This window comes from Equus caballus, chromosome 4 (assembly GCF_041296265.1).
Source record: "Equus caballus isolate H_3958 breed thoroughbred chromosome 4, TB-T2T, whole genome shotgun sequence".
In the NCBI taxonomy this organism is placed as follows: Eukaryota; Metazoa; Chordata; class Mammalia; order Perissodactyla; family Equidae; genus Equus; species Equus caballus.
The window spans coordinates 3,196,144-3,220,063 of NC_091687.1; the positions used below are offsets into that span (position 1 = coordinate 3,196,144).

At 48.0% G+C, this 23,920-nt stretch overlaps 1 protein-coding gene and 1 long non-coding RNA gene across 3 annotated transcripts in view; one reads left to right on the plus strand and one right to left on the minus strand.

The window, feature by feature from the left end:
• RSBN1L (round spermatid basic protein 1 like) overlaps window positions 1–1,682 on the minus strand; it is a 71,791-nt gene extending 70,109 nt beyond the window's left edge. Inside the window, exon 1 of one of the 2 annotated variants that reach the window (XM_070265338.1) lies at window positions 1,092–1,682. In XM_070265338.1, the coding sequence (XP_070121439.1) occupies window positions 1,092–1,629 (538 nt within the window). In that variant the 5' untranslated portion in view covers window positions 1,630–1,682. The remainder of the gene's footprint in view (window positions 1–1,091) is intronic. The other variant, XM_023638823.2, reaches the window with a different exon arrangement.
• A 98-nt stretch (window positions 1,683–1,780) lies between these two features.
• On the plus strand, window positions 1,781–19,942 carry LOC106783034 (uncharacterized). The gene is made up of 2 exons (XR_011438073.1): window positions 1,781–2,254; window positions 18,395–19,942. It is a non-coding gene; the product is annotated as an uncharacterized lncRNA (long non-coding RNA).
• Window positions 19,943–23,920: the final 3,978 nt, after the last annotated feature.

The following is a 23,920-nucleotide window of genomic DNA, read 5'->3' on the forward strand; positions in this document are numbered from 1 at the left end:
AGAATTCCAAGCGAAAAGTCACACAAATTCCATCCTCAACACCCCTTTCCTAGAAGCCACGGCCTCCCGAGCTGAGGTCTCCACCTCGTGCAGCAGTCCCTGACGGCCACGCTTCGATGTCAAGCTGTGCTGCAGGCAAACATCCGGGAACAGGTAACACTGTTGCCACAGACTCTTGCGCAGCGTTTGCAAAAACTGTGAACACAGCCACTCTGATTCCGACAGACAGGAATGTTTCACGATTTTATCTACCATTCGATTAGCAAGGCTAAACCTGCTTGACATCTCATTTTTCCTAAAAAGCAGAAAAAATACTTTGTACTGTGGGTCAGTGTACATTTATGATCAAGATCATCGGGGGCTTTAAGCTTTGGATCAGAGATCGAGTTTGCAGCCGGTCTCTATGCTGAACCACTGTCAGATCACTGTGTACCAGTTCTTAAATAGGCAGGACCATCTACTGCAAACAAACACTTGCAGACAATCAACACGACCAGCCTACGTTTTCAAAGAACACTGTCTGGCCGCGTCTGAAAAGGACGTTTAAGGCTTTGCCTTCTCGTGATGCTAAAACACCTCGCAGCCACTAGACCTGGCCCCAAACACGTCAACGCTCCTGCCTCCATCATTTGCTGCAGGAAAAAAAAAAGAATATGGCTGAAAACCGCTTCCGAAGAGCGGCGTCTCGCCCGGGACCACTGCGAACACACGGACGCGGGGCGGTCCCGCACAGCCCGCGTTCCCTAATAGGGACGGGAAGCCGCGTCCCCGGCAGCTCCGGGGCTCTCCACACCCCTTTTCGGACAGCGTCTCCCAGCGCGGGAGCCGGGGGCACGGGAGCGCATTCGCGATCGCACCTCCGCGGTCCACCGCTCCCCTGAGCATCGCCCGCCGCCAGGCCGGACCCTCCCACGCCCCGGGCCCGGCCCCGCAGGGCGCGCGCGCGAGCAGGAACCGCGCGCAAAGCAAGAGGCGCGGCCATGGCCCCCGCGGCGACCGCGACGACAAGCTCCATTTCCTGTCCCCACGGGGGCACCCCGGAGCCGCCGAGCCCCGCCCCCCGCGCCCCCTCCCCGCGGCGCCCGACCCACCTCGCGGCGGCGGCGGCCCCTCGCCGTTCTCCTCGCGGGCGGCGCCGCGCTCGCCCGGGCCGTGCCGCCGGCGCTCGCGCTCGCGCCGCTCCTTGGGTCTGCGCGGCCTGGCGCGCGCGGCGGCGGCGGCGGCGGCGGCGGCCGGCAGCAGCAGGCGGGGCGGCGGCGCGGGCGGCAGCGCGGGGGGCCCCGGCGGCTTGCGCGGCGGCGGCGCCGAGGCCGCAGAGGCCGCGCCAGCGGGGAAGGCGCAGCCGCTCCGCGCGGGGGCCGGGGCCGAGGCGGCCGGCAGCGCGGCGAGGCTCCAGGGCGCCGGGCCGCCGCAGCCCTGAGGCGAGGGCGCCGCGGGCGGCTGCCGGCCGTGCCCGCCGCTGCCGCCCTCGCCGTTCAGCCTGCGCGGCGCCTTCTTCTCCTCAGCGCGGCCCTTCTTGGCGGACACAGGGCCCGGCGCGTCCCGGGAGGCGGGCTGCAGCTTGCCGCACGGCTCCCTCTCCGCGGCCGCGGCGGCGGCGCCGTGCGCGGGGCCCGGCGGCTCCGCCATCTTGCGCTCCCGTTGTATTTACTCGCTCGGCTCCGGGCGCGGGCCGGGGCGGGGCGCGGTGGGGCGGGGCGGGGCGTCGTCCGGCCTCCGCGGGCCGCCGCGCTGAGGGACCCTTCCAGCAGCCAATCGGAGCGCGCGTCTCAAGCCCAGGGGGCGGGGCTGCCCGGCGCCCCCGCGCTGGAGGTCACGGCGCGGCGGGGCGCGGCCATGGCCCGGCGCGCCGCGGGGGAGGGTCTCCGCGTGTCGCCCGAGAGGCTCGGGAAGATCTCCCCCGACGCCCCGCGGCCGGCCCCAGAGGCGGCCCCGGCCCGGGAGGCGCTCATCTCCGCCTGGACCGCTTCGTCCTGCATCCCTTTCTCTTCCTGTCTCCCTGGGGTCCCCTGGGTCCCTGCCTGCCTCTTCGCGCTCCGAAAAGCCGAGTTTCGCAGATACTCAGCTCGGAGGAGGACGTTTTGCCGGGAAGTAGGTGCTTTCTTGTTAAGCGGCGGTCGATCGATGGGAGGGGCCAGAAGTCGCTAGGTGTCCGGACAAGATTGTCACTGTCGCTGAGATCGTCAGCTCTAGTGCTTGGAGGCGGGTGACCTCCTGCAAGCCTAGAACTTTGGGATTACTTCCGAGCTTGAAGGTAAGCCTCTCCCTGGAGAATTCTTAACTTTGGGGATTGGACCCTTAAAGGTTTTCATTTTGTTATAATTATAACTCAGACTCGCCGAGAAAAATCCATCAGCGATATTTCTAGATGTTTGAAAAGCAGGGATTTTATTTTTTTAAGTGTCAGTATTGTAGCACCCTGGAAATGTGCGCTTTGATTTGTGGCTGAGAAGGTAAGGAATTTGGGGAGATGGGTCACGGTAATACGGTTGCAACCAAAGTAAGGAGCTCGGTTTTAATTTAGCTCTGAGGTCCTCCCGTGAGACCGAAAAAGTCAAATGAGTAGATGTAAAAATTACAGTAGTCAAATCAGGAGAGGACTAGTCGGAGCATATTTTGAGTCCTAAAAGGAGCCCTAAATTGTCCGTCACTTTCTGGAAAACAGTTAAAAGTAACTTTCCAGGATTACCAATTCTTGTAACCTCGTGAAGTTGGATTTCTTTATTTCGTTCCCTCCCCATTCTTTTGGTTTTTTTTTTTTTTTAAGAATATTTTGGAGTCAAAATTTAACATTGGTTTTATAAACTTGTTTTTTTTTTAATACCTCAAATTTGTAAAGTAATCAAAGTATTTACATTCTATTAATACATGACAGTGAACGCTTTGTGGTTGGAATTGACTGGCAGCAGATATCTTCATGAAAGGTGGCACTGGGGGAAGAGTGGACAGAGAGGAAGGGACTGAAAATCATCTGCTACTGACTGGCTCTGACCTCGTCAGCGTGCTCCATCTGTCAGAACGCTGTGTTATTTGAGTACATTTGATTACATGATCACTAAGCTCCCTTCCCAGCTCTGATTTCTACCGGATTCAGGAAGCTTTTTAAAATCACAGTGAAACCGTTGCAATTGAAATAGCTTCTTAATTGTTGGCCCTGCAGATATAGGAAAGTGTCTCTTGTATACATTACTGTAGTGCCTGGAAACTTGCAGCACTTATTCCCTCATCTCCCACACACAAGTCTGGAAAATCTGACTTTGTAAGGGCCCCACGGAAGTGTGCCCTCACTTGGGTTAATTGGTCACTCCTTGCACTATACTCTTTTGTACTGTTATTTGCAGAGCCTGGGCAAGAGTTGGGCTATGGAGGCTCACATACCATGCATCTAAGTATTTAAGTTATAAATCAAGATAGCAAACTATCATAAAAAAATGTATTCTTCTCTACTACCTTGACAAATTTACTTACATAATGATCTGGAAGGCCAGGTTTAAACTTAGAATTCTCAGACTTCTGGAGTCCTCAGCATGACCCCGTTCTCTTCCCATTCCCAGCTTCCTCAGCCGTGACACCGAAAGGGACCATGCATTTGTGCACCCAACGTGTCCAAGCTTATGTCCACATCTCTCACCCCTGCAAATCGTGATGTGTAGTCAGCAGTTCTGTCTGCCCTCAGATCTAGCCATTGTAAACGAGGAGGACAGGCTCTGGGCAGGCACGGCCCCTTCACCTCATGGCCTCCTTGCAGCAGGAGGAGGGTCCTTAGCCAGGTCTAAGGGCAGTACTGTTATCAAAAATGCTCAATTATCTGTTTTCTCTCCCGTGAAATCAGCCATTCCCTTTCAGCTAGATCCTTCCTAACCACACTGAACTAGGAGAGAATTCCCGCCACTGTCACCAGTTCCTATCTGATCGTGTCACTGTCCTTGCTTCAGAACTGTCAGTGGCTTCCATTGCTCTTAGGATAAAGAACAGAATCTTTAATCTGGCCTACAAGACCGTGATGCTCTAGCCCCTTCCTCTTCTGTAGCAAGGTAAAAGGTCTTTAATACCCAGAATGCACCATGCTGTCTTTCAACATGGGATTGTTACATAGGTTGTCCCCCTTGCCTGGATGCTTTCTGCCTGATGCTTAGGTGATAGTTTGGATAATGGGCATAACGGAGGCAGGTGTCACGAATGCCTCCTATGTTTCTAACCTGCATGACTTGATGGGCAGTGGTACCATCACTGAGTTAGGAAACACTGAAGAGTGACAAGTTTGGGATGCTCTTTGACCTTAGACCTGGTGAACATGAGGTGCCTGTGAGACATCGAACCCTTTGGATCTCAGCTCAAGCCAAGCCTCACTTCCCTGGAGAGCCTGCCTTCTCTGCCCTGTCAAGATGAGATTCTTTCCTTGTTTGTTGGTTTTCTTCTCATCTCCATTTCTTTTTGCTTTTGTTGTTGTTGTTGCTGACTCACTGATAATGTCTCCCACCCGCTTCCATTCCCTCCTCTGTAACGGCAGCTCTGTTGAAAACGTACTGCCCTCTACCCTGCTTCTCCACCTTCTCGTCTGAAACCTGGCTGCCCTCTGAGGACGCAGTCTGTACTTTTGAAAGTTGCACATTCTCTCTGAGCTGGGGATCACCTCCCCAGTTCTGTATCACACAGTTTCAGGTTATTATTACTCTTTCCATGTCATGCAAAAAGTCCTTCCTCCCATGGGATTTTGTGGCATGGCTATACCATCCTTCACTGACTTCCCGGTCATCTTACCACAGTTACTGAAGACTTTGATCCTTGCTCATGTTCATCCCTTCTACCTTCCAGCCATCATTTTAACTGACCCCAGTGTCCGTGCTAATGACCTCTCTAGGATTCTTGCCTCAGTATTTCTTCATGGTCCCCAATTTTCATTCTGTTTCAGCCACAAACTCCAGTGGGCCCCTCCTTAATCCTTTTCGTCCCCCTTCCGTCTCTGAAATCTTCAGCTATGGCTTTCTCACTCCTCTACACTAGGCCCCTGCCATTTGACCTCAGGAGAACTCCCAGACTCTAGATCTTCCTTTTTCACATGATTAAGATTCCCAGTGGATCTGGCAACCCTGCACTGATCCATCCTTTCTATACGTTCTTCCCCGTCCAACCCAGAGCCTGTGGTGTATAGTCTGTCCCTAACACTTGCCAGCACCTCAGTTCCTTGCACCCTTAGTCTCTCCTCTCTTCTGCTGACTCCCAGCCTCAGGTCGTCACCTCCACCGCTCTTCTGCGTCCAGGCTGCTGAGCATTCCGCCCTCTCCCGTTGGCGTGTTGGGGATTCTTGGGCATATGTCGTCAGTCTCTGTCTCACGCTGCACACTTCTATGTGATATTATACCTCACGCCGTCTCCTGATGGATCATAAATGCTGACAGTTCCCAAGTCTTCCTCTCCTGCCTCGACCTTCCATCTGATTCCTGATTCTGTCCAGATGCCAAGTGGATGTCTCCACCTGTGTAGCCACAGACGCCTCAGACTTCATACCGCCCTTACCCATCCCATGGCTCATTCTCCTGCATTCCTTATCCACCTGTCATTCAGGCTACAAACCTGGAGTCTTCTTTGACTTCTTTTGTTCCCTCACCCTCCACGTTCAGTCAGTCACTATCTCTAGTCAGTTTCTCTTGTCTGTTCCCACTGATGCTCCTTGCCTTCGGGCCTCGAGTCGGCTTGGACTTTGTCAATGAGTTCCACCCTAACTGGGCTCTCAGCCTCCAGTCTCCCATCTTCTAAACTATCCATGCTGCTATCAAAATTACATTTCTGCAATTCAAACCTGATTATGCTTCAGCCCCTCCAGTAATTCCCTTTTGTATGTGGAGTAAAAGTCACACTTTTTCATGTAGATAGAAGCCATTCTTTTTGTGTGTGTGAGGAAGATTTGTCCTGAGCTCACAGTCCTGTGCCAGTCGTCCCCCATCTTCTATGTGGGACACCACCACAGCGTGGCCTGATGAGCGATGTGCAGGTCTGTGCCTGGGATCCAAACCTCCACTTCCCAGGCCACTGAAGCAGAGTCCACCGAGCTGGCTCGAGCCATTCTTTTTTTTTTTTTTTTTTTTTTGAGGAAGATTAGCCCTGAGCTAACATCTGCCGCCAATCCTCCTCTTTTTTGCTGAGGAATACTGGCCCTGAGCTAACATTCGTGCCCGTGTTCCTCTAATTTATATGTGAGACGCCTGCCATGGCATGGCTTGCCAAGCAGTGCCGTGTCCGCACCCGGGATCCAAACCTACGAACCCCAGCCCGCCAAAGCAGAATGTGCGAGCTTAACTGCTGTGCCACTAGGCCAGCCCCCCAAGCCATTCTTGTTATAACCCCAGCACTCCTCTCTTGGCCTCCTGTAGCTTCCCTCTACTTCATCTATTTGGCACCATGTGTAATTGTCAAAAGAGTTGCACTCCCTGCCCTCTGTGCATTCTGTTTCCTCTGCCCGTAATACCCTAGCAGAGCTCTCCTTATCCTTCAAAGTTTGGTTCAGGCATCTCCCTAGTACCGTGCTTCCTGACCTGCCAGATCAGTTGATTGTTCCTTTGCGCCATCATTCCTTCTACTTGGGGCCATTGAACCCATAGGTCTCTGCTTCTGGCCTGTGAACTCCCCAAAGACGTTGTTTACATTCGTATTTACACGAGTTATTTACATTTGTATGCGTGGTGTCTGGGACATGGTCAGTGCTCAATAAACATAGAGGAAAAGAAGTAAATAAAATGCAGGTTTGTGATCTTTATGGTAAGATGAGGACCTGGGGTTGCAAACTTAAATGCCAAATGGTCTTGGTAGGTTGAGAAATCATAAGGCAGGTTGAATGTAATGTAACAGGAAGTGGTGAGGACTGTGCCTTATCTACGAGATACTTTGTTTCTTGGCTCTAACTGGTTGTTCCCATATCGAAATGAAGTGGGCCTACTTGCTGAATATCTGGATTTTTTAATGTGAAGGTTCCTGAGAAACTGTGCAAGCCGAACAAAACATATCTGTGGGTCAAATAACCCAGTCTGAGTTCTGATCTAGAGAAGAGTGGCTTTGTTTGGTTAAGGTAGCTGTTATTTTTGATGAGGAAGATTGGCCCTGAGCTAACATCTGTACCAGTCTTCCTCTGTTTTTTGTATGCCGAATGCTGCCACAGTGTGACTTGATGAACAACGTGTCGGTCTGCACCCAGGATCCAAACCTGCAAACCCTGGGCCACCGAAGCAGAGTGCACAAACTTAACCACTATGCCACTGGGCTGGCCCCCAAGGTAGCTCTTGAGAGTTTTGTTTGTTTGTTAATCAGTAGCTCTTCCTTTGTCAGTTGCTGGAATACATGCTAAGCAAATATTCTCAAACTTCCAGGTGTAATGAAGATGTGTTAGCGGTTCCTAGAGTGTCCTCTGTCCCTCTTAGAGTCTGGTTTCTCTGTCCGTGATGTCTCCCAGTGCTCCTTAGCCACACTGCATTTTCTCTCTGCAGGTGTATACTCTCCTCTAGCCTCGTTGAGGTTCCTGACCCCCCAGGATGAAGGCCCTTGTGCTTTATGAAACCCTGTATTAACCTTAAAGACCTCTCTCTCACCCTTCTGGAATGGACATCTCAGAGTCCTGCCTCTGCCACGTTGATCTGCTCATCTTTATGTGTCTTTCTCATTTGAATCATCACTGGCTGGTTGTGAAGGGTGGTTCTGTGCTTCAGGAAACCTGACCTTTTCAGCTTTCGTGTTGTCACTTCTAATTTAGGACACATATAATACAGGGGCCAGCAAACTTGTTCTGTAAAGAGCTAGGTAGTAAATAATTTAGGCTTTGCAGACCACATGGTCTCTGTGGCAACTTCTGCTTGTAGCACGAAAGCAGCCGCAGCCAATATGTAAGTGAATGGGCGTGGCTGCGTTCCAGCAGAACCACAAAGATAGGAGGCAGGATAGATTTGGCCCGCACGACACAGTCTGCTGACTCTTGCTTAGGATTTTGGTTTCTACCTTTATAAGATGGGAAAAGGTAGTTGAACACCTCATGCCGCACTTCTCTTTGCTCATGCTGCATCAGCCACACTAGCTTTCCCTGTGTTCCTTGATCATGCCATTCCTGCCTCAGACCCTCTGCCCAGGCTGTTTCCCCTGCCTGGATGCTTGCCCTCTCCCACCCCCAACTCTCTTTTTTCAGATGTCATCAAGGGCCATCCTTGACCGTTCGGTTTAAGGTGGCACTCTTTTCCTTATTCTCTATCACAGCATTCTTTCTTTCAGAGCACCTATCACAGTTTATAATAATTTTACAATTGTTTCTTTTCTTGTAATCATGCCTTCCTCAGTAAACAACTCCATGGGGACAGGGACCATATCTTATTCACTCTTATTCACCAATGTTTCTTGATAATCTAGCAAAATGCCTTGTACACGTTAAAAACATTCACCAAATGTTTATTGAATGGATAAATCAATCAATCTGACTCAGCCTGAATTCTGATTAACCAATTTAATTGTTTTCACCAGAAACTGACAGAATAGTTCTATAGTAGTCCAAAGATACATCTACCAAAAAAGTCAAAATTTTAGCTTTCTGATGAATCAAGTTATACCCACATATGCATTTCAGTTGTAGTGACTTTTTTGAATTTATTAGTTTTCCTCTTTCTTAATGTGTTAGTACCCTGATACACTGAAAATTCATACAACTCGGAATGCCTTTCTGTAATTCTTTTCCAAAGGTGCAGAATAGCTCTAGCTGCAGATCCGAACAGGTGAAACACCACCAGGTTTATAGCATGAAAGTTTATGTGGTATTATGCCTCATATAGGGCTGGTCAGGGCTATCAGAAAAACACTGACAGACCTGTCCTTTAGGAAGAAAGGTGTATTGGATGATAGATAAAGTGGCAGGAGCAAGAGGGTCAATTTTGTTTCTTCAGTAGCTGTCTTCAGAAACTTGGAATTAAGAAACTCTCAATAAACTTCAAAAAGAACTCTGTTAAACCAGAACAAAACACAGTATCCAAGGCTAATCTCTATTCGTCTGAACCTTCTGTTGTGCTCTTACTGCGTCCCGCCACACCTAAGCTGTTAAAGGAGCTGTTGGAATTAACCACAGAAAAGGAAACTTAGGAAGCTGCATAACGTTACGTTATGGCCCTTTCTATTGACAAGTAGGACTCCTGTCGAGTTGAAAGTCCGCGTATGCGTGTCTGACAAGAGAACCCACTGAGCTATAGATTCATCCTTCTTTTCTCTGGCATCAGCCAACGCTGGGCTCTGTAAGGATTATGTAAATGATTTCTCTCACTCTCATTGTAATCATTATTAAATTTAGGAAGAAGGAGGGAACCTATTGGAGATCCCAGGGTTGAGACATACTGTGTGTTGTAAATGGAGGTGTTGCATACCGAAGTAATTAAAGCAACTCTGGTTAAAAAAATAAAAGGCAATTAATTTTTATGAGATTGAGTTACAAGAAAAAAATTATCTAAATAGCATTGGTTTAGCCTTGTAGTATCCAAAAATAATGTCTTTTTAATAAATAAAAGATGGATGTGGGGACGCTGGAAGAGACTTCTCTGTTGAATTCATTTGCCACAGTCAGTTCACTTGGCTATCTCAGAAACATTTCAGACTCAGCTTCTCGCGGTATTTTAAAGGCTCCTCCTCTTCTCAGACATTATTAAATGGTGGAGGTCCTCAAGTTTCAATTCAAGGGCCTTTTTGCCCTCGCATTATTCTCTTTTCTGGCCAGTCTCTAAAATGCCTATAATTTCAGTAAATTGTTTTAGTAGTGACAGCTAAAGCTGACCACCGCTCTGTGTCTGTGACCTGGCCGCGCAGTGTCTTCCACAACGTGTCAGAAGCACCTAAAATGCAAATGTGTGTGGCAGAGATGCTGGTGTCTGTTTTCCCCCTTCTTCTTTACGACCCAAACCTTTATTCCACGCAGGTTGCAATGTGCCTAGCTAAAAATAAAAACTGAGTGGCCTGCCCGCCCTCCCTTCCTGTAGGCATCGCAGTGATGTCATGGAAGTCCTTGGGGGGCTTTCAGGACAGCTCCTGTAAGGGGTCAGGGGGCACTTGGCCCTTTGTCCCTCCCCCTTCCTCTCCTGCCTGTAACTTGGATGAGGGGAAAGAAAGGGCAGTAGCCATCAAGATTGAAAGCCTTCAGCCTGTATTCTTATTCAACGTTTCAGGTGAGTTGAAGTCTTGCCTCTTAACTAGCAATATCGTTTTACAAGTCAGGCCTGACGACTTGCTTAGCCACAGTCTTTCCAGCGAGTGTACACTCAGCTTTAGGGGAAGGAGAGCAGAGTAGGGGAAAGTGAAGTTGACAGTAGGAGGTGAGGGAGCGCCTGCTGTTCGAGGCTTCATGGAGAGCAGTAGCAACCACAAAGCAGGAAGAAGGTAAAAAGAGCAAAAGGGGCCAGATAGAGAAAATAAATGCCATCCATAAATCTCTCTTCTGGGGTTAATTTGGCTGCCAGAATTTCTTTTTCTTTTTTGCTGAGGAATATTTTCCCTGAGCTAACACCTGTACCAGGCTTCCTCTATTTTGTGTGTGCATCACTGGCACAACATGGCTGCCAACAAGGGGTGTAGGTCTGCTCCCGGGAACCGAACCCCGGCTGCTGAAGTGGAGCACGTTGAACTCAACCACTAGGCCACGGGGCTGACCCCAGAATTTGTATATGGAAGGACGTGAGATCATTTGATACTTATCTTAAGGAAGGGATAGGAAGCCTGTAAAATGTGTGACAGGAGACTTATTTAGTGTTGTAAATCTCTAAAAAGAAAAGCATACAGTTTGTAGTTCTAGTCAGTTCTCTGGGAAGAGGGAACTATTTTAGCTAAGAACTGGTGGGCGGAGGGTAAAGTATGTTATAACTTCAAAATCTAGGTGTGGCAAAGAGGTGTAAAGGAAAATGATAAATGCATAGAATGTCTGGGTTGAAAACCCAACCCTGTACTCAATTTGCGAGTTTCTTTACCACACACCCTTCACTATTTTCTCAAACAGGAAAACTTCACCTCCAGAATAGGTGTTCTCTGTTTCATAGTTCCAGCTGCACTCTCAGACCATCACTGTGGGCAGGAGGATCATGTTTACTGGGTGCCTTGGATAAGCCTCCTGTTCGTGGATGGTTGACTCTGCCCCATGCTTTGAAAAATCTTCCAAAGCATTTTTCAAAACTGAGCTAGAATTCCCTGTTCATTCTGACTCTAGCCCAGTTTCCTTTCTAATACGTCCTGTCTTGCAGGGGGAAGCAGAAGTCCAAAGCATGAAAATGTTAAATCCAAGCATTGCTCAGGCCTTCTTAGAAGTTTTAGTCAATTAAATTATGTTCAGAAAATACACATTCAGAAAAGATGCACTGTTCCTTAGGGCTGGAAGACACGAGTGCTTTTATCTCATGGGAAAGAGTAAGCCTGGAGTGTGAAGGAGTGGGAGTGGGGAAGGGTGGGGACAGACAGACCTGTGCACAGTGGCTTCGCCTTCCAGAGGCACTGTCATCGGCTGCCAGAGAGAGTCTGCGACCTGAGCATCCCGAAGCACTCTAGCAGCTCCTTGGGGGCATTTGTGCAAACACTGCACGTGTCAGTAGAGCCAGGAAATGACAGAGCTGTGACTGTCACAATAATTATTTCATCATTTTAGGTTCGTAGATTCTCCTTTGAAAAGTTTGTATAATTTATGTGCATTGCCGTGAAGTAACGTGTATCTTGCCTCCAGTTCAAGCACCAGCTTTTCTTGATCCCCCTCAGATGACTTAACTGCTTTTCTACCATTGGGTTGAAAAACAGATGTGTGATTAAAACAGCTTAACTAAAGAACCATCAAATAAAGAACCACTTTTTGAGTTAACTTTTAAATCTAACCCAAGCTATGATTAAATCAGTTTACATCGTAATTCCTATTCTTAGGATTTTAATCCTAGTCTTTTTCCCTATTTATTCTCTACATTTGATTTCAGTGAGTGGAAAATACTAAGTTCTAGAATAATGTCACTGGGCATTTTACATCTTTTAGTGAAAGAGGACAGAAAAATTAGGTGTAAATCAGGTACCTGGAAAGTTGAACACCAGGGCGTGAGATGCAGGGTCAGGTTTGTCACATCCAAGCTTGCCAGCCTGGATGGGCAAGTCCAAGTGCCAAGCAAAGAGAATAAGCTTTCTGTTTGTGAAGTTCTTGTGACTTTGGGTGGAATTTGTCCTGAAGTATTAATCTTACCATCTGAGTTTACAGAGACTGCCAGGGACCCTTGTCCATCACCTTGATCTGGGTCAAAAGGGTGAGCAGTGTGGACATTCAGTCTCCACTGTCTTCACAGTGAGCGGTCAGTACCTAGGCAGAGGTGTTAGAGGCACCCGGGTCCTCTCAAATATGGTTTGATGCTCCTGCCAAGTGAAGTGCTGCAGTGACGATCACAGGAAAACACGCCTAAAACAGTGCAGCACCAGTCTACACTGCCGTCTGCAGTCGCAGCGTGCTGTGCTTGTAAGTGAGTAAATCACTCAGTTTGGGGATTAAGTACCACTTCTGATGCCCCAGTTAGAGGCATTAAACAGAAAAACACAAATACATAAGTGGCAAATGATAGAGACTTTTTTGCAGGTGTGAAGACATCGTTATTTATATTTCTGTCAGCAGACTAAAGGCTGTGGCCACTCTATGACTAATCGAAAGCACAAATCGTATTTACATCACCTTATATTGCCTCTTCCCCCCTCAAGTAATCCTTCATGTTTATTATATGTTTAGTAATTTTTAAAAGTTTTTGCTAATCAATGATGATATTTTCTACAGTTTCTTTATTCTTTGATATACTACCACTTATGCTAGATTTGCTTCTCTTACTACCTATTTATGGATTCCTTTCTTCATTTTATCTTCAAGTAACTATTAGATAGTCTGCTTTTTCTTCTTTTCCATGTACAGGAAGTATTTAGTTAGTAAAGACTTACTAACACCCACATGGCTCCAGGCAGTAGGCTGAGTGCTAGGAACGCAGCAATAGACAAGGCAGACGTGGCCCCTGGCCTCCTGGAGCAGGCCTTACTCCACAGGCACGATTTCTGTCTGCAAACAAGCTTTCATTGGTGCTTGGTTGTGCAAGACTGTTATCTCATTTCTTACTCATTTATTCATATGACAAACGGTGTTGAATATCTGTAGTGCCCCTAGCACTGTGTGATGCTGTAATTGAGAAGATGGACATCAAGAAATAAATTACAGCACTGTGGTTGAAATAGTGGTATGGTGGCATAAACTGTGTACAATGAAAACACAAAAGGCAGATCAACAGCTCTAGCTAGAGACATGAGGAAAAGCATCTGAGACAAGATGATATTTGAGCTGAGTTTTTAAAGATTAGTAGGCAAAGAAGATGGAGAAGGACTTTGAAGGCTCAGGGGAGAGCGTTTGGAAAAATGTTCTTCTCTGTGAGAAGTTCATCGTAGTTCAAGTGTAAAGGACACAACATGCTTTGATAGGAGAGAAGTCTTTCACGTGGCCCAGCGCCACATTGTGGAGGGGGTTGCTCGTGAGTGCCCTGGCGCACTCAAGAACCAGTGAACACATGCTGTTCACTGAAGGGCTTTCAGGAGGGAGAGCGAAAGATGTTCCCATGACCATATTTCACTTCCTGCTCATGGCTCCAGGCTTCACCAGGTGTTGCTTCCCAGCTTCAGCAGAATACTTCTGCACGCCACGCCTGTTTGCCTTTGAACTATCCATGTAATACCTGACCACGATTTCAGTTATCACAGCTCTTCCACAAACAATAAATAGGAAAACTTGAAATTCTGAAATTAGGTTTACCTTTGCTCTGACTAAAAGATTATTGGAATTTAAAATGTCTTATTCATTTTACACAAATGATCTCTTTGTTTAGCTCTCCTATTTATAATTACTTTTTATTTGAAAGCATTAAAATATTTTGAAAGTAAAAATAAAATTGTGAAATATTTTTATATTAGTTAAACAATACTTATGTAGCTTCTTCCTGCTTTTTCTCTATTTTTTTATTTTATTTTATTTTTTTCGAGGAAGGTTAGCCCTGAGCTAACATCTGCTCCCAATCCTCCTCTTTTTGCTGAGGAAGACTGGCCCTGAGCTAACATCCGTGCCCATCTTCCTCTACTTTATATGTGGGACGTCTACCACAGCATGGCTTGCCAGGTGGTGCCATGTCTGCACCCGGGATCCGAACCGGCGAACCCCGGGCTGCCAAAGGGGAATGTGCACACTTAACTGCTGCGCCACCGGGCCGGCCCCTATTTTTAAAAATTGAGTGTCTTTTGAAAAGATTTTACCACACGTAAAGATGCAAAAGCAAGGAAAAGTAGTTTAAAATACTGTTGAACTAAGTAAAGCCAGGGGAGCTTAAGCCAGTGGTTGTTCTCACAGGAGCGATCAAGTCCACACTTAGCCCATTCTTGAGAAGGGAAATCTGAAAGTGGAAGATTGGCACAAGCCTTACCTTAGTTTCAAGAAGCATACATTAAGGACTTACGTTATGCCAAACTCCATTTTAGTCACTGGAAATACAAAAATGAATGAAACACAGCCCCTGCTCTTAATGGACTTGCTGTCTAGTGAAGTATTAAGTTGAACCACTTGAAATTGCATCTTTTTTGGGGTCAAAAATGGTCAACTATCAATTCAGCCTAAATATACATGTAAACAGAAATTTGCAGTAACAGAGATATGAACAAGGTGCTCCGTGACCTAAGACAGGGCCTCGTGCTGCCCAGAGCAGTCCATGAAGGCCTTCCAGACGGGGCGATGCTGGAACTGAGTCTCAGAGGATGATCAGGAGCTCACCATGTGTTTACAGTAAGCAGAGAGAACGAGGACGTTCCAGAAATAGGAAACAGCGTGTGCAGAGTCGTGGAACCAACAAAGAGCCCAGCACATGTCAGCAACCGCAGATAGTTCATTGGAATGGCAGACGGGCTGAGGGTGACAGGAGACAAGGCAGTGAAGCAAGCAGAGGGCAGGCCATGGAAGGTCGGATGCACCAAGCCAAAGAGCTTGATTTTACCCTTGAAAGTGGGGAGGTGTGCATGATCCAGGGAGTGTGCAAGGCAATCTTTCGGGATACAGAAAGAAAATAGTACTTCTGTGTATATTTGCCTTTTCTTCTCTTCTTAAAATTTCTAATTGTGTAGGGGTTACAGTGTATATAGTTCTTATTGCAGTACTGGATGTTAATAATTTATTAATAAATAAATAGACATGTATTATGGTGTGTTTGGGGTTGAATTGTGTTCCTCAAAATTCATGTTGAAGTCCTAACCCCTAGTATCTCAAAATGTGACCTTATTTGGAAATACGGTCATTGCAGATATAGTTAGTTAAGATGAGGTCGGAGCCAGCCCTGATGGCGTAGTGGTTAAAGTTCAGCTCTCACCACTTTGGCAGCCTGGGTTCGGTTCCCAGTTGCAGAACCACACCATCTGTCTGTCAGTAGCCATGCTGTGGCGGTGGCTCACAGAGAAGAACTAGAAGGACTTACGACTAGGATATACAACCATGCACTGGGGCTTTGGGGAGGAAAATTAAATAAATAAATAAATTAGAGATGAGGTCATGCTGGAGTCGAGTGGGCTCCAGTCCAGCGTGACTGGTGTCCTTGTAAAGAGGGGAACCCCGTGTGAAGATGAAGGCAGAGGTTGAGGCGATGCCTCTACAAGCCGAGGAGCTCTGAGATTGCCAGGGTGCCCGCAGAAGCCGGGGCGAGGCATGGAACAGATCCCTCCCTCACAGCCCTCGGAAGGAACCAACCCTGCACATGCCTTGATCTCAGACGCATAGTCTCCAAAACTGAAATAGAGTCTTAAGCCACAGGTTTGTGGTCCTTGTGACAGCAGCCCGGGGCACTAACGCATGTGCACGGTCAGAAAGTTGGGGAGGCATGGGAGGGTTGGTTTGTGTTTGACTCCAAATTATTTTTGTCCTGTCTTTATTCAGTCTCCATATTCAATAATTTGCTTTAACTGGAAGTGATTTCTTGACTTCTCAGTACTTTACTTCTTAAAGCCATTCTAGTGGGAAACAATTTGTTCCCATTTGTGTTTGGTATAGCTTATGTTACAGGAAGAAGGAATTAGGAAATATTTGACCTTTAGCTCAAAACAGACAGGTGACAGTATGCAGCAGTCTTAGGGAAAATATTTACGTTCAAGAAAAAAAGGGACATTTAACCCCATTAGGCAGAAGTGGAGGCAAAATCAGAAACAGGATCCTGGCGACAGAAGTCCCAGCTGTGAGGAGTTTATAGTGTATCGTCAGCACGGGAAGGACTGTAGGCAAAGCGCGCATCATTCTAGCTACGTAAGCCTCAAGCTACGTACGTTCAGGATGTCTAGTTCTGTTTATACAAGTCGGACGTTAGTCATCTGCCTGAGCTTCCGAAACGGAGTGGTTGACAGAGTTTCCAAGGCCGGGACAACACCCTGAACTCACATCTACCTGTTTGGAGCCTGTTTGTAGGTCAGCAAAATCCAGGCGTCAGCAATACAGTAATTAATATATTAAAACCAAAAATATTTTTGTGTATTTGAGGCATTTTCGATCTTTGTGGGCCTTTGAATATTTGGGAATTTTTGGCCTTATTTATGCAAGCCAACTAACTACTACTTTATGCAAGCCAACTAAAGCATTTTGAAATACTACTTGTAAAATAAAAAAGCCTGTATGTATTTTTAATATTCTGCCATCCTTTAGTCAAGTAGTTTTCAGACGTTTTAGGGTGATAGAGCCCTTTCTTCCCCTGAATTGTTATCTGGAAGCCCGGTGTGCATCAGCTGTGCTAGGTGGTGTGCCCCGTCTCAGAGCGCTGTGTCCTGGAGGGTTTAAATCTTCGTTCTTTATGTCTAGTCTGCAAGTTCCGTACTTTGTGAGTATGTATTCTGTATTCATTATGTAATCTGTTAGCAGGACGAAAAGGAATTTACATGGATGGGATAATGTGCTACTGACCTATGATCGTAGGGCCTGTGCTTGAAGTCGCTGTCCGCCCACTGTCTCTAGGTTGGTTCCCTTTGTGACCAGCGCGGCAGTCTGACCTGCAGCTGCTTGGTCAAGAATGTGATGTCTGCCGCTCCACAGAAACACGTTTGTCTTGGAGGGACCTCCGTTTCTCTGCTTTCACCACTGTTCTTTTAGAAGTTTTTGTTTTCACCCTATTCATTTAACTACACTTTTGTCACCTTTGGACTCTCATAAACTCAGAAACCTGTTTGCCCAGTTTAGTACATGGTTATTTTTTCCTTCGCCCTTGACTTGTAATCATATTGCTGTGAGCTGATAAATACTTGGAACTATATGTACTTTTTACATGCTTAAATTGTTACAGAAAGTAGCACCATACAGAGAGGTTGGGGTGGCAGTGCAGCCTGTCAGAGCTTTTGGGTTCATGGTGTGTTGATACATATCATGGTAGGTTGATACATACCTGATCGTGGCTCATTTGTCTAAGATCAAGACAGGTCAGGTGGCCAATCTGACAGGCCATAAATTACAATTCAGAAACTTTTCTACCATCTTCTGAAGTGCACATATAAAAGGATATAAATAACAGACTATTAAGATAATTTGGTCATCAGTGAATCTTTTTAGTAAAAATATACCCAGAGTCTGTATCCTTTTAGCAAATGTTTACTGAGCCCTTACCATGTGCTAACAGTCATAATGCTAAGTTTTAAGTATACAGTGGCAATCTAAATGAACATGATCCCGGCCTCATGGAATAGATTATATTACATTCTCTCTCTCTCCCTCTCTCTCTCTCTATATATATATTCAGTCTCTGATATGAGTTATGAAGGAAATAAAGAGCTCTACAGCAGAAGTGGAAGCAGCTACTTTAAATAGAATAGTCAGAAAAGGAATGAGAAGTGAAAAGAAAAGCATTCTAGCCAGAATAGCTTGTGCAAAGGCCCTGAGGCAGGAAAGAGCCACGCTTATTCAAGGAATAAGAAGGACATCAAGTTCCTTGAGGAAAAGATTGTTCTGTTTTGTCTAGAACAATGTGTGTTATGTAATAGGCACTACAGAAGTATTTGCATATGGCTGGATGAATGTATACCTAGGATTTATTTAGCAAGTACAAGTTGAGGTTGGAGAAGTAGGCAAGGACTGGACCATGCCACGCTGTGTTAAAAACGAGGGGATCTAATTACGTTTTATAAAGATCACTCACAACAGTGTGGGGAATTGTTTAGTGAGGAGCAAAAACAGAAGGAGGAAAACCCAGGTACGTGGCGCAGTGGAGGTGGAGAAAAGTGGACCAAAGAAATCCCTAAATAACTGCATGTTAGAGCCGAGGCCAGTGGGTTTAACTTCTTGCCCGTTTCACCTCTTAGCAGCTCAGCAAAGTGACTGTCCCACTTATCTTCCTACCCCTAGGACTGGCGCAGCCCCGCCCCCAGACCAAGCCTGGAAGGAAATTCGCCTTTGGCTAAGAATGCAGTCAAGCCCTTGAAGACAGTGATTTCCGAGTTCCTCATGGGTCTTACTGTAATTAAGGGAGTGGCCGTCTTAAATGGAGTCACAGGGAGAGGAAGAGTGTGGGATCTTCTACCAGAGAAATGACTTGGTCTTGAAAGGAAGTCCATGCGGTGGGGACAGTCAAGGCAGAGACCTTCTGGCATGCGCAGCAGTGTGCCTGCCGCCTGAGACTTGCCCACACGCAGAAGCAAAAGCAAGGGCAACTCGTGCACAAGGCATGTGAAGCCGACTGAAGCTGCGAAGCTTGAACTCTGGTTCTTGTGGCAGGCCTGCCCCTGCACCTGCCACCTGCTCGGGCGTGGGTGGGGACAGCTGCTTCCTGGAGCTGCCGTGCCCTACGGGATGGAGCTGGGCCAGGAGCTGAGAAGCCACGCGCAGGGGTCAGTCAGGGACGCCGGGACCGAGCTCTCTCTAGCGTGTACCAGAAATCCGCTTAGCGGAGCCCAGGCTGCCCGTGTCTACACAGTGAGGAACCCAGGCTCCGCGCAGGGGCGCTACTCCCCCTCAGGGCAGCCCGCGCCCTGTTTGTGCTGCCCTGGCTGTGACCAGGTTCTTTCTTTCGCTGAGCCGCTCATTTTCCTCTCTTACCTGGCCCGTTCGTCCTACGTCCTCTTACTCTAGAATCTCAGAAATAAGGCTAATCCCTTTTGTTGGGATTTTAAAGTTTAATTTACTTGGGAATGGCTGCCTGGGTTACTTCTAATCTTTTAAGCTGTTGCAAGAAAGCATGAAGCAGTGGCAAGAGATCCACTTAGTAGATGCAGTGGACAGAGTGCCCGCTGTGGAGGCAAGTTTTGTCTTAAGATTTGCGGGTCCCTGCGGCCTGCCAGTGAGGCAGCTCGGCCTGCGCCTGCAGAACGACCACCGTTACTCTCTCGGGTCTTAAAGGAAGCCGGGCCTCCAGGTGGGCAGGCGTCTGCTGTAATAACAACAACAACCAGAATAATGAAAAGCCAGCTCGCTGCCCTGCTCCCTGCACCTCCCCACTCCGGAGCGTTTACCTGACTGGTGGAATGGGACCAGGACCTGCCTTTGAGGTCTCGGGTGTGACCTGGTGCTTCCAGCCCCGAGATGCGCCGCTGGGTCCACAGAAGGGAGTGGCTGTCCCCGCGGCCACACTGTCCCTCCGCGTGCTCCATCCTGCGCGGCCCCTGCCCGTGTTCTTCAGCAGCCGTGCCTCCCCCGGTTTTCCCTCTTCCTGCAATGTCATCCCTCAGCCATGGGTGGCCGCTCCACCATTCTCTTCATGTTTTTACAGCTTTCTAAAACATGCCTTTATTATCATTGTAATGGGGTCTCTTGGGGAGAAAGAGAGAAATAGGCACTGTCAGCCAGCCAACTCGAACCAGAAACAGTACATAACGTGTATAGTCAGTTGTACAAACTTAAAGAAATTTGAAAAACAGAGAACAATAAAAATCTGTAATTGTATTACACTCACAGAAATCTGTGCCTCCATTTATTTATACATTCATTCCAGTCACCAGATATTAACTAAATATCTGTTATGCTCTAATCACCATGCCTTCTAGGGAATTGAAGTGTAGTAAGGGAATCGTGGCCAGGTAGAATAACCACTAATAATATTTTGGTATATTTTCATTGAAGCCTAATGTTATAGTATTTTTTTTTTGATGTATTGCAGTTATACTGTTTATTCCGTCTGATGTCCTTTCTTTTTCTTTTTTTAACTTACAGCACAGTGGGTGTGACAGGAGAGGGCAGAGCTGTTTATTCCGGGCTCCTGCCCGTCAGGAGTAAGGTTCTGTCTAGCCTGAGTCTGGAGTGTACGCTGTTCCATAGTTCACGTAGAGGCCGTTCCCTTTCCGCGTCACAGAGCCTGCCTCTGGCTCACCTGTCCCACCTGACAGCTGGCCATCGGTGCAGTGCAGGTGGGGGTACCACTCCCCGCCCAGCAGGCCTCAGGAAGGTGCTGGTGGAGCTCGCTCTCACCAGGACGGAGGCCAGGCAGGCCGGGTGTCAGTGGGGAGAGGATTCGCTCTGCCCTGGTCTGGAGCCTGCACAGTGCACAACAGAGGGCTCATGACCAGGGCCACGGGAGAGTCCCCTGTGGGTGTTTTCTCACCTCCTAGCTCTTCCTCCTGCGTTGCCCACGGTCCTCTTCTTCTACCCCTTCTCCTCCCAGAGTCCTGATTTTCACAGAAGACGGCTTGTTTTTTTCTGGAACGCCACCTCTCCCTACAGAAAAAGAGGAGGCCTGGTGCGCTTGGTCCCTCTGTGTCTGCCGATTCTGTAGGCTCAGACAGCCGTTCGGGGTCTAGCTGTAGCCCTCGCCTGGTTCCTGCTCTCCTTGTAGGTATAATCATATTTTCATATAACTAAACTATGCGCCAGTAATTTTTTTACTGCAGTGGTTTTTAGTGTATTCACGAAGTTCTACAACCATCACCACAATCTAATTTTAGAACGTTTCATCACCCCAGAAAGAAACCACATACCCACCAGCAGTCACTCCCTATTTCCCCTCTCCGCTCCAGCCCCCGGCAGCCCCTCAGCCGCTTTCTGTCTCTGTAGAGGGGGCAGGTGCCACGGGGAGGAAGGCGAGCCCCAGGCGGGAGCTGAGCTGCTGCTTCTGATCTCTGCGTGTCTGCCTTCCCCAGAGTTGGAAGTTACAACTCCTTGCCCCTTTGAAGATTGATTTTCTTCCAAAAATTCCCTTCAGCTCTCCAAAAGATATTCACATGGAGTATCTATAAACTTACATATACAGCTAAGTTTGATCTTATTTTGTACCTTTAAGCTTACTTCTTGTGAGGAAGTAACCATAGTGCCCAGACGTGCACACACGCGCACACACACCCACCGTGGCCTGAGATGTTTCAGAGCCTTGTTGTCTGAACTGACGATGAAGGACACCATACCTCAAACACTGTCTCCTAATTCCCCGATTCCTAGGATTTTCAGATCAGGCTGCCAAACCTGTGTCTTGCTGCTTTTAGGTAAGATATACAAAATCCTAGGTAGCAGTGACGAGTGGGAGACAGCAGAATGAACCGTGGGGAATGGCGTGGAGGAGACACCCCTCTCTGCCGTGTGCACAGCCAGAACTGAACACCGGGGGACGAGGGGGGTGGCAGCTCAGTGTGGGAGGCTCTTACCAGGGACTTTTTCCAACCAGAGCGTCTTGGCCTCCCCAGCATCCCACCCCTCAGGAGTGGTCCTTTGTGATGGCCGAGCGCCCCTTAGCCACCAGTGGCTGTGGGGACTGCCCTGCTGACCAGACAAAGCTGGAGGGGTGTGACTCCTCGTTGTCCTGGGGAGGTATATACACGGAGGACAGGACTCCCAAGGTAGACAGTTGAGAGGCTTCAGCATGGCAAAAGTGCCCGACAAGTCATGGGAGCCACAAACCACAAGCACCAAGTGGTGGGGAAAGAGGACTGCCTCTCACCACAGATCCAGAGGAGTAGCAAGGTCAGATGACCCTACCCACGCTCCTCTCCTTCCCATGTATGTCTCTACCCGGCCCCGCCCCCCACCCCTCAGGATAATCCTGCCTCTCCTGGTGCGGACCTCCTCCTCAGCTCCCCGCTTCCACTCAGCCGCCATCCTCTTCTCCCGACCCAGGGCCCTCTGGGCTCACCTTGTTGCCTTGCCAGGTGCTGAAGTTACACAGGAAGGTAACAAGACGACTTCACACGAGTTCAAGAAAAAAATGCTCTCCTAAAGTTACAGCTCCTTCCAGAAGGCGAAAGAGCAAAAAGGGCCAGCAAGTTTGAGCCATTGCTGTAGACTGAGCCAAAAGCAGCAGGCCAGGCCCAGCGAAGCCACAGAACGACACCACTCCAAGATAAGAGCCACGCCAACAGTACCAGCCAAGCAAGCGTCACACCTCCACAGCCCGTTGCACCCGGAGTCCTGGCTGCCGAGAAGGCGCCAGCATGGGGACTGACTCGGACGCTAACGTGGAACATGGGACACAAACGGTGGTTATGAAAATAAAATCAGCACAATGCGAGAAGTCCCTCCGAAAAGTGAAATAAAATTAGGCACTCTGCACAGAAACGAATTGGTGTATTATTGTTTGAGATGGTCCCTCAAAAGGAGAGAGTGAAATGATAGAGAGAAGCTCTGCATCTTTGCGGCAAAGAAGTCCCCGGTCCCCCCACATCCACCTGAGAAGAAAATGTAGACACAGCTTACCGAGGGTGGATAAGTATCCTTGCCTCCGGATTCCCCAGCCATGGCAGACCAAGGTAACAGCTTTTTTGCTTGGTAGTGAGCACTCATTTTAAACGTGAGAGAAATCAGCAGAGCACAGCAATGCCCGTGTACACTCTGATAGGCTTAGAGGCAATGGGGAAGGGAAAGGAAGAGAGAAAAAGGAGACCACAAAGTTGTCCCCAGGACGCTCTGACTTTCTCTGTCATGATGCAGACTGAGCTGCTCTCTCACTTGGGAATAATGAAGTTGGAAGCTGAAGGCCCCTGAGCTTCATGGCTCCCTCATCCTCTCTTGGCCTCATTCTGAGTTGTAACAAGGACAGAGCAGCGCCAGGCCCAGCCGCCAGGAGAGGGTAGTCATGTGGCCACATCAAGCAGAGGCCTCCCCGGGTGCTCCTCTCTGGTCTGGTTCTACCTGGGTCCCCAGTGTCACCCTCCCCATCAATTGTTCTCCCCTTTACAGCCCATAATGGAGCCCGCAGTCTCCCACAGAGGTGGAAATGGCTGGAACTCCAACCTCTATAGGTTAGAACAGTGATGCTCAAAAAATGAGTTTTGTGTCTTGAAGAGAATTTGAAAAATTATGCACCTCCTTACACAATTTTAAGTTGACATCCAAAATTTTTCATCATGAGCTTCAGTATTTACTGAGGATATAATTTCTAATTTATTATGAACATTGATATTTAAGATAAAACTATTGCATCAGTCTTTCTTTTTTAATTTACAGTCTGATGTATCTTTTTGTCCAGATAAATTCCACTCCACTTTGCTATGAGATGAGAGGGGTGCCACCAGACAGGGGTACCATTTGACCTGTATTTTTCTTGCGAAGCTTTGAATCTGCTCAAGTATTTAACAAGCACGTGGTTGAGTTTCAGTTCTTTGCTGTGTGAGTGAGATTTCTGTATACTTTTAAAGGCTGTTAATTATCTGACAGTGGCCTGAACCATCATGACAAATGCCCATCTGACCCGTGTGGCCTTTATGCCTGTGGGACGGCTTCTCTGTGCACCGCACCCCAGCAGCGGAGCGAACAAACTGACATCATGCTGTCGCTTCACAGTGTTCACTTTGAAGACCGCACGTCCAGTGTTGTATGGCATCTTTTGTGAACAGGAATGTCCTGACCATGTCTTGCTAGCGAAAAATACGACTCAGGTGTATTTATAGAGATTTGCTGAAATTTAAAATCCTTGTGGCGTAACACTGAAAACAGTCTCTCCTGTGTTACTTTTGG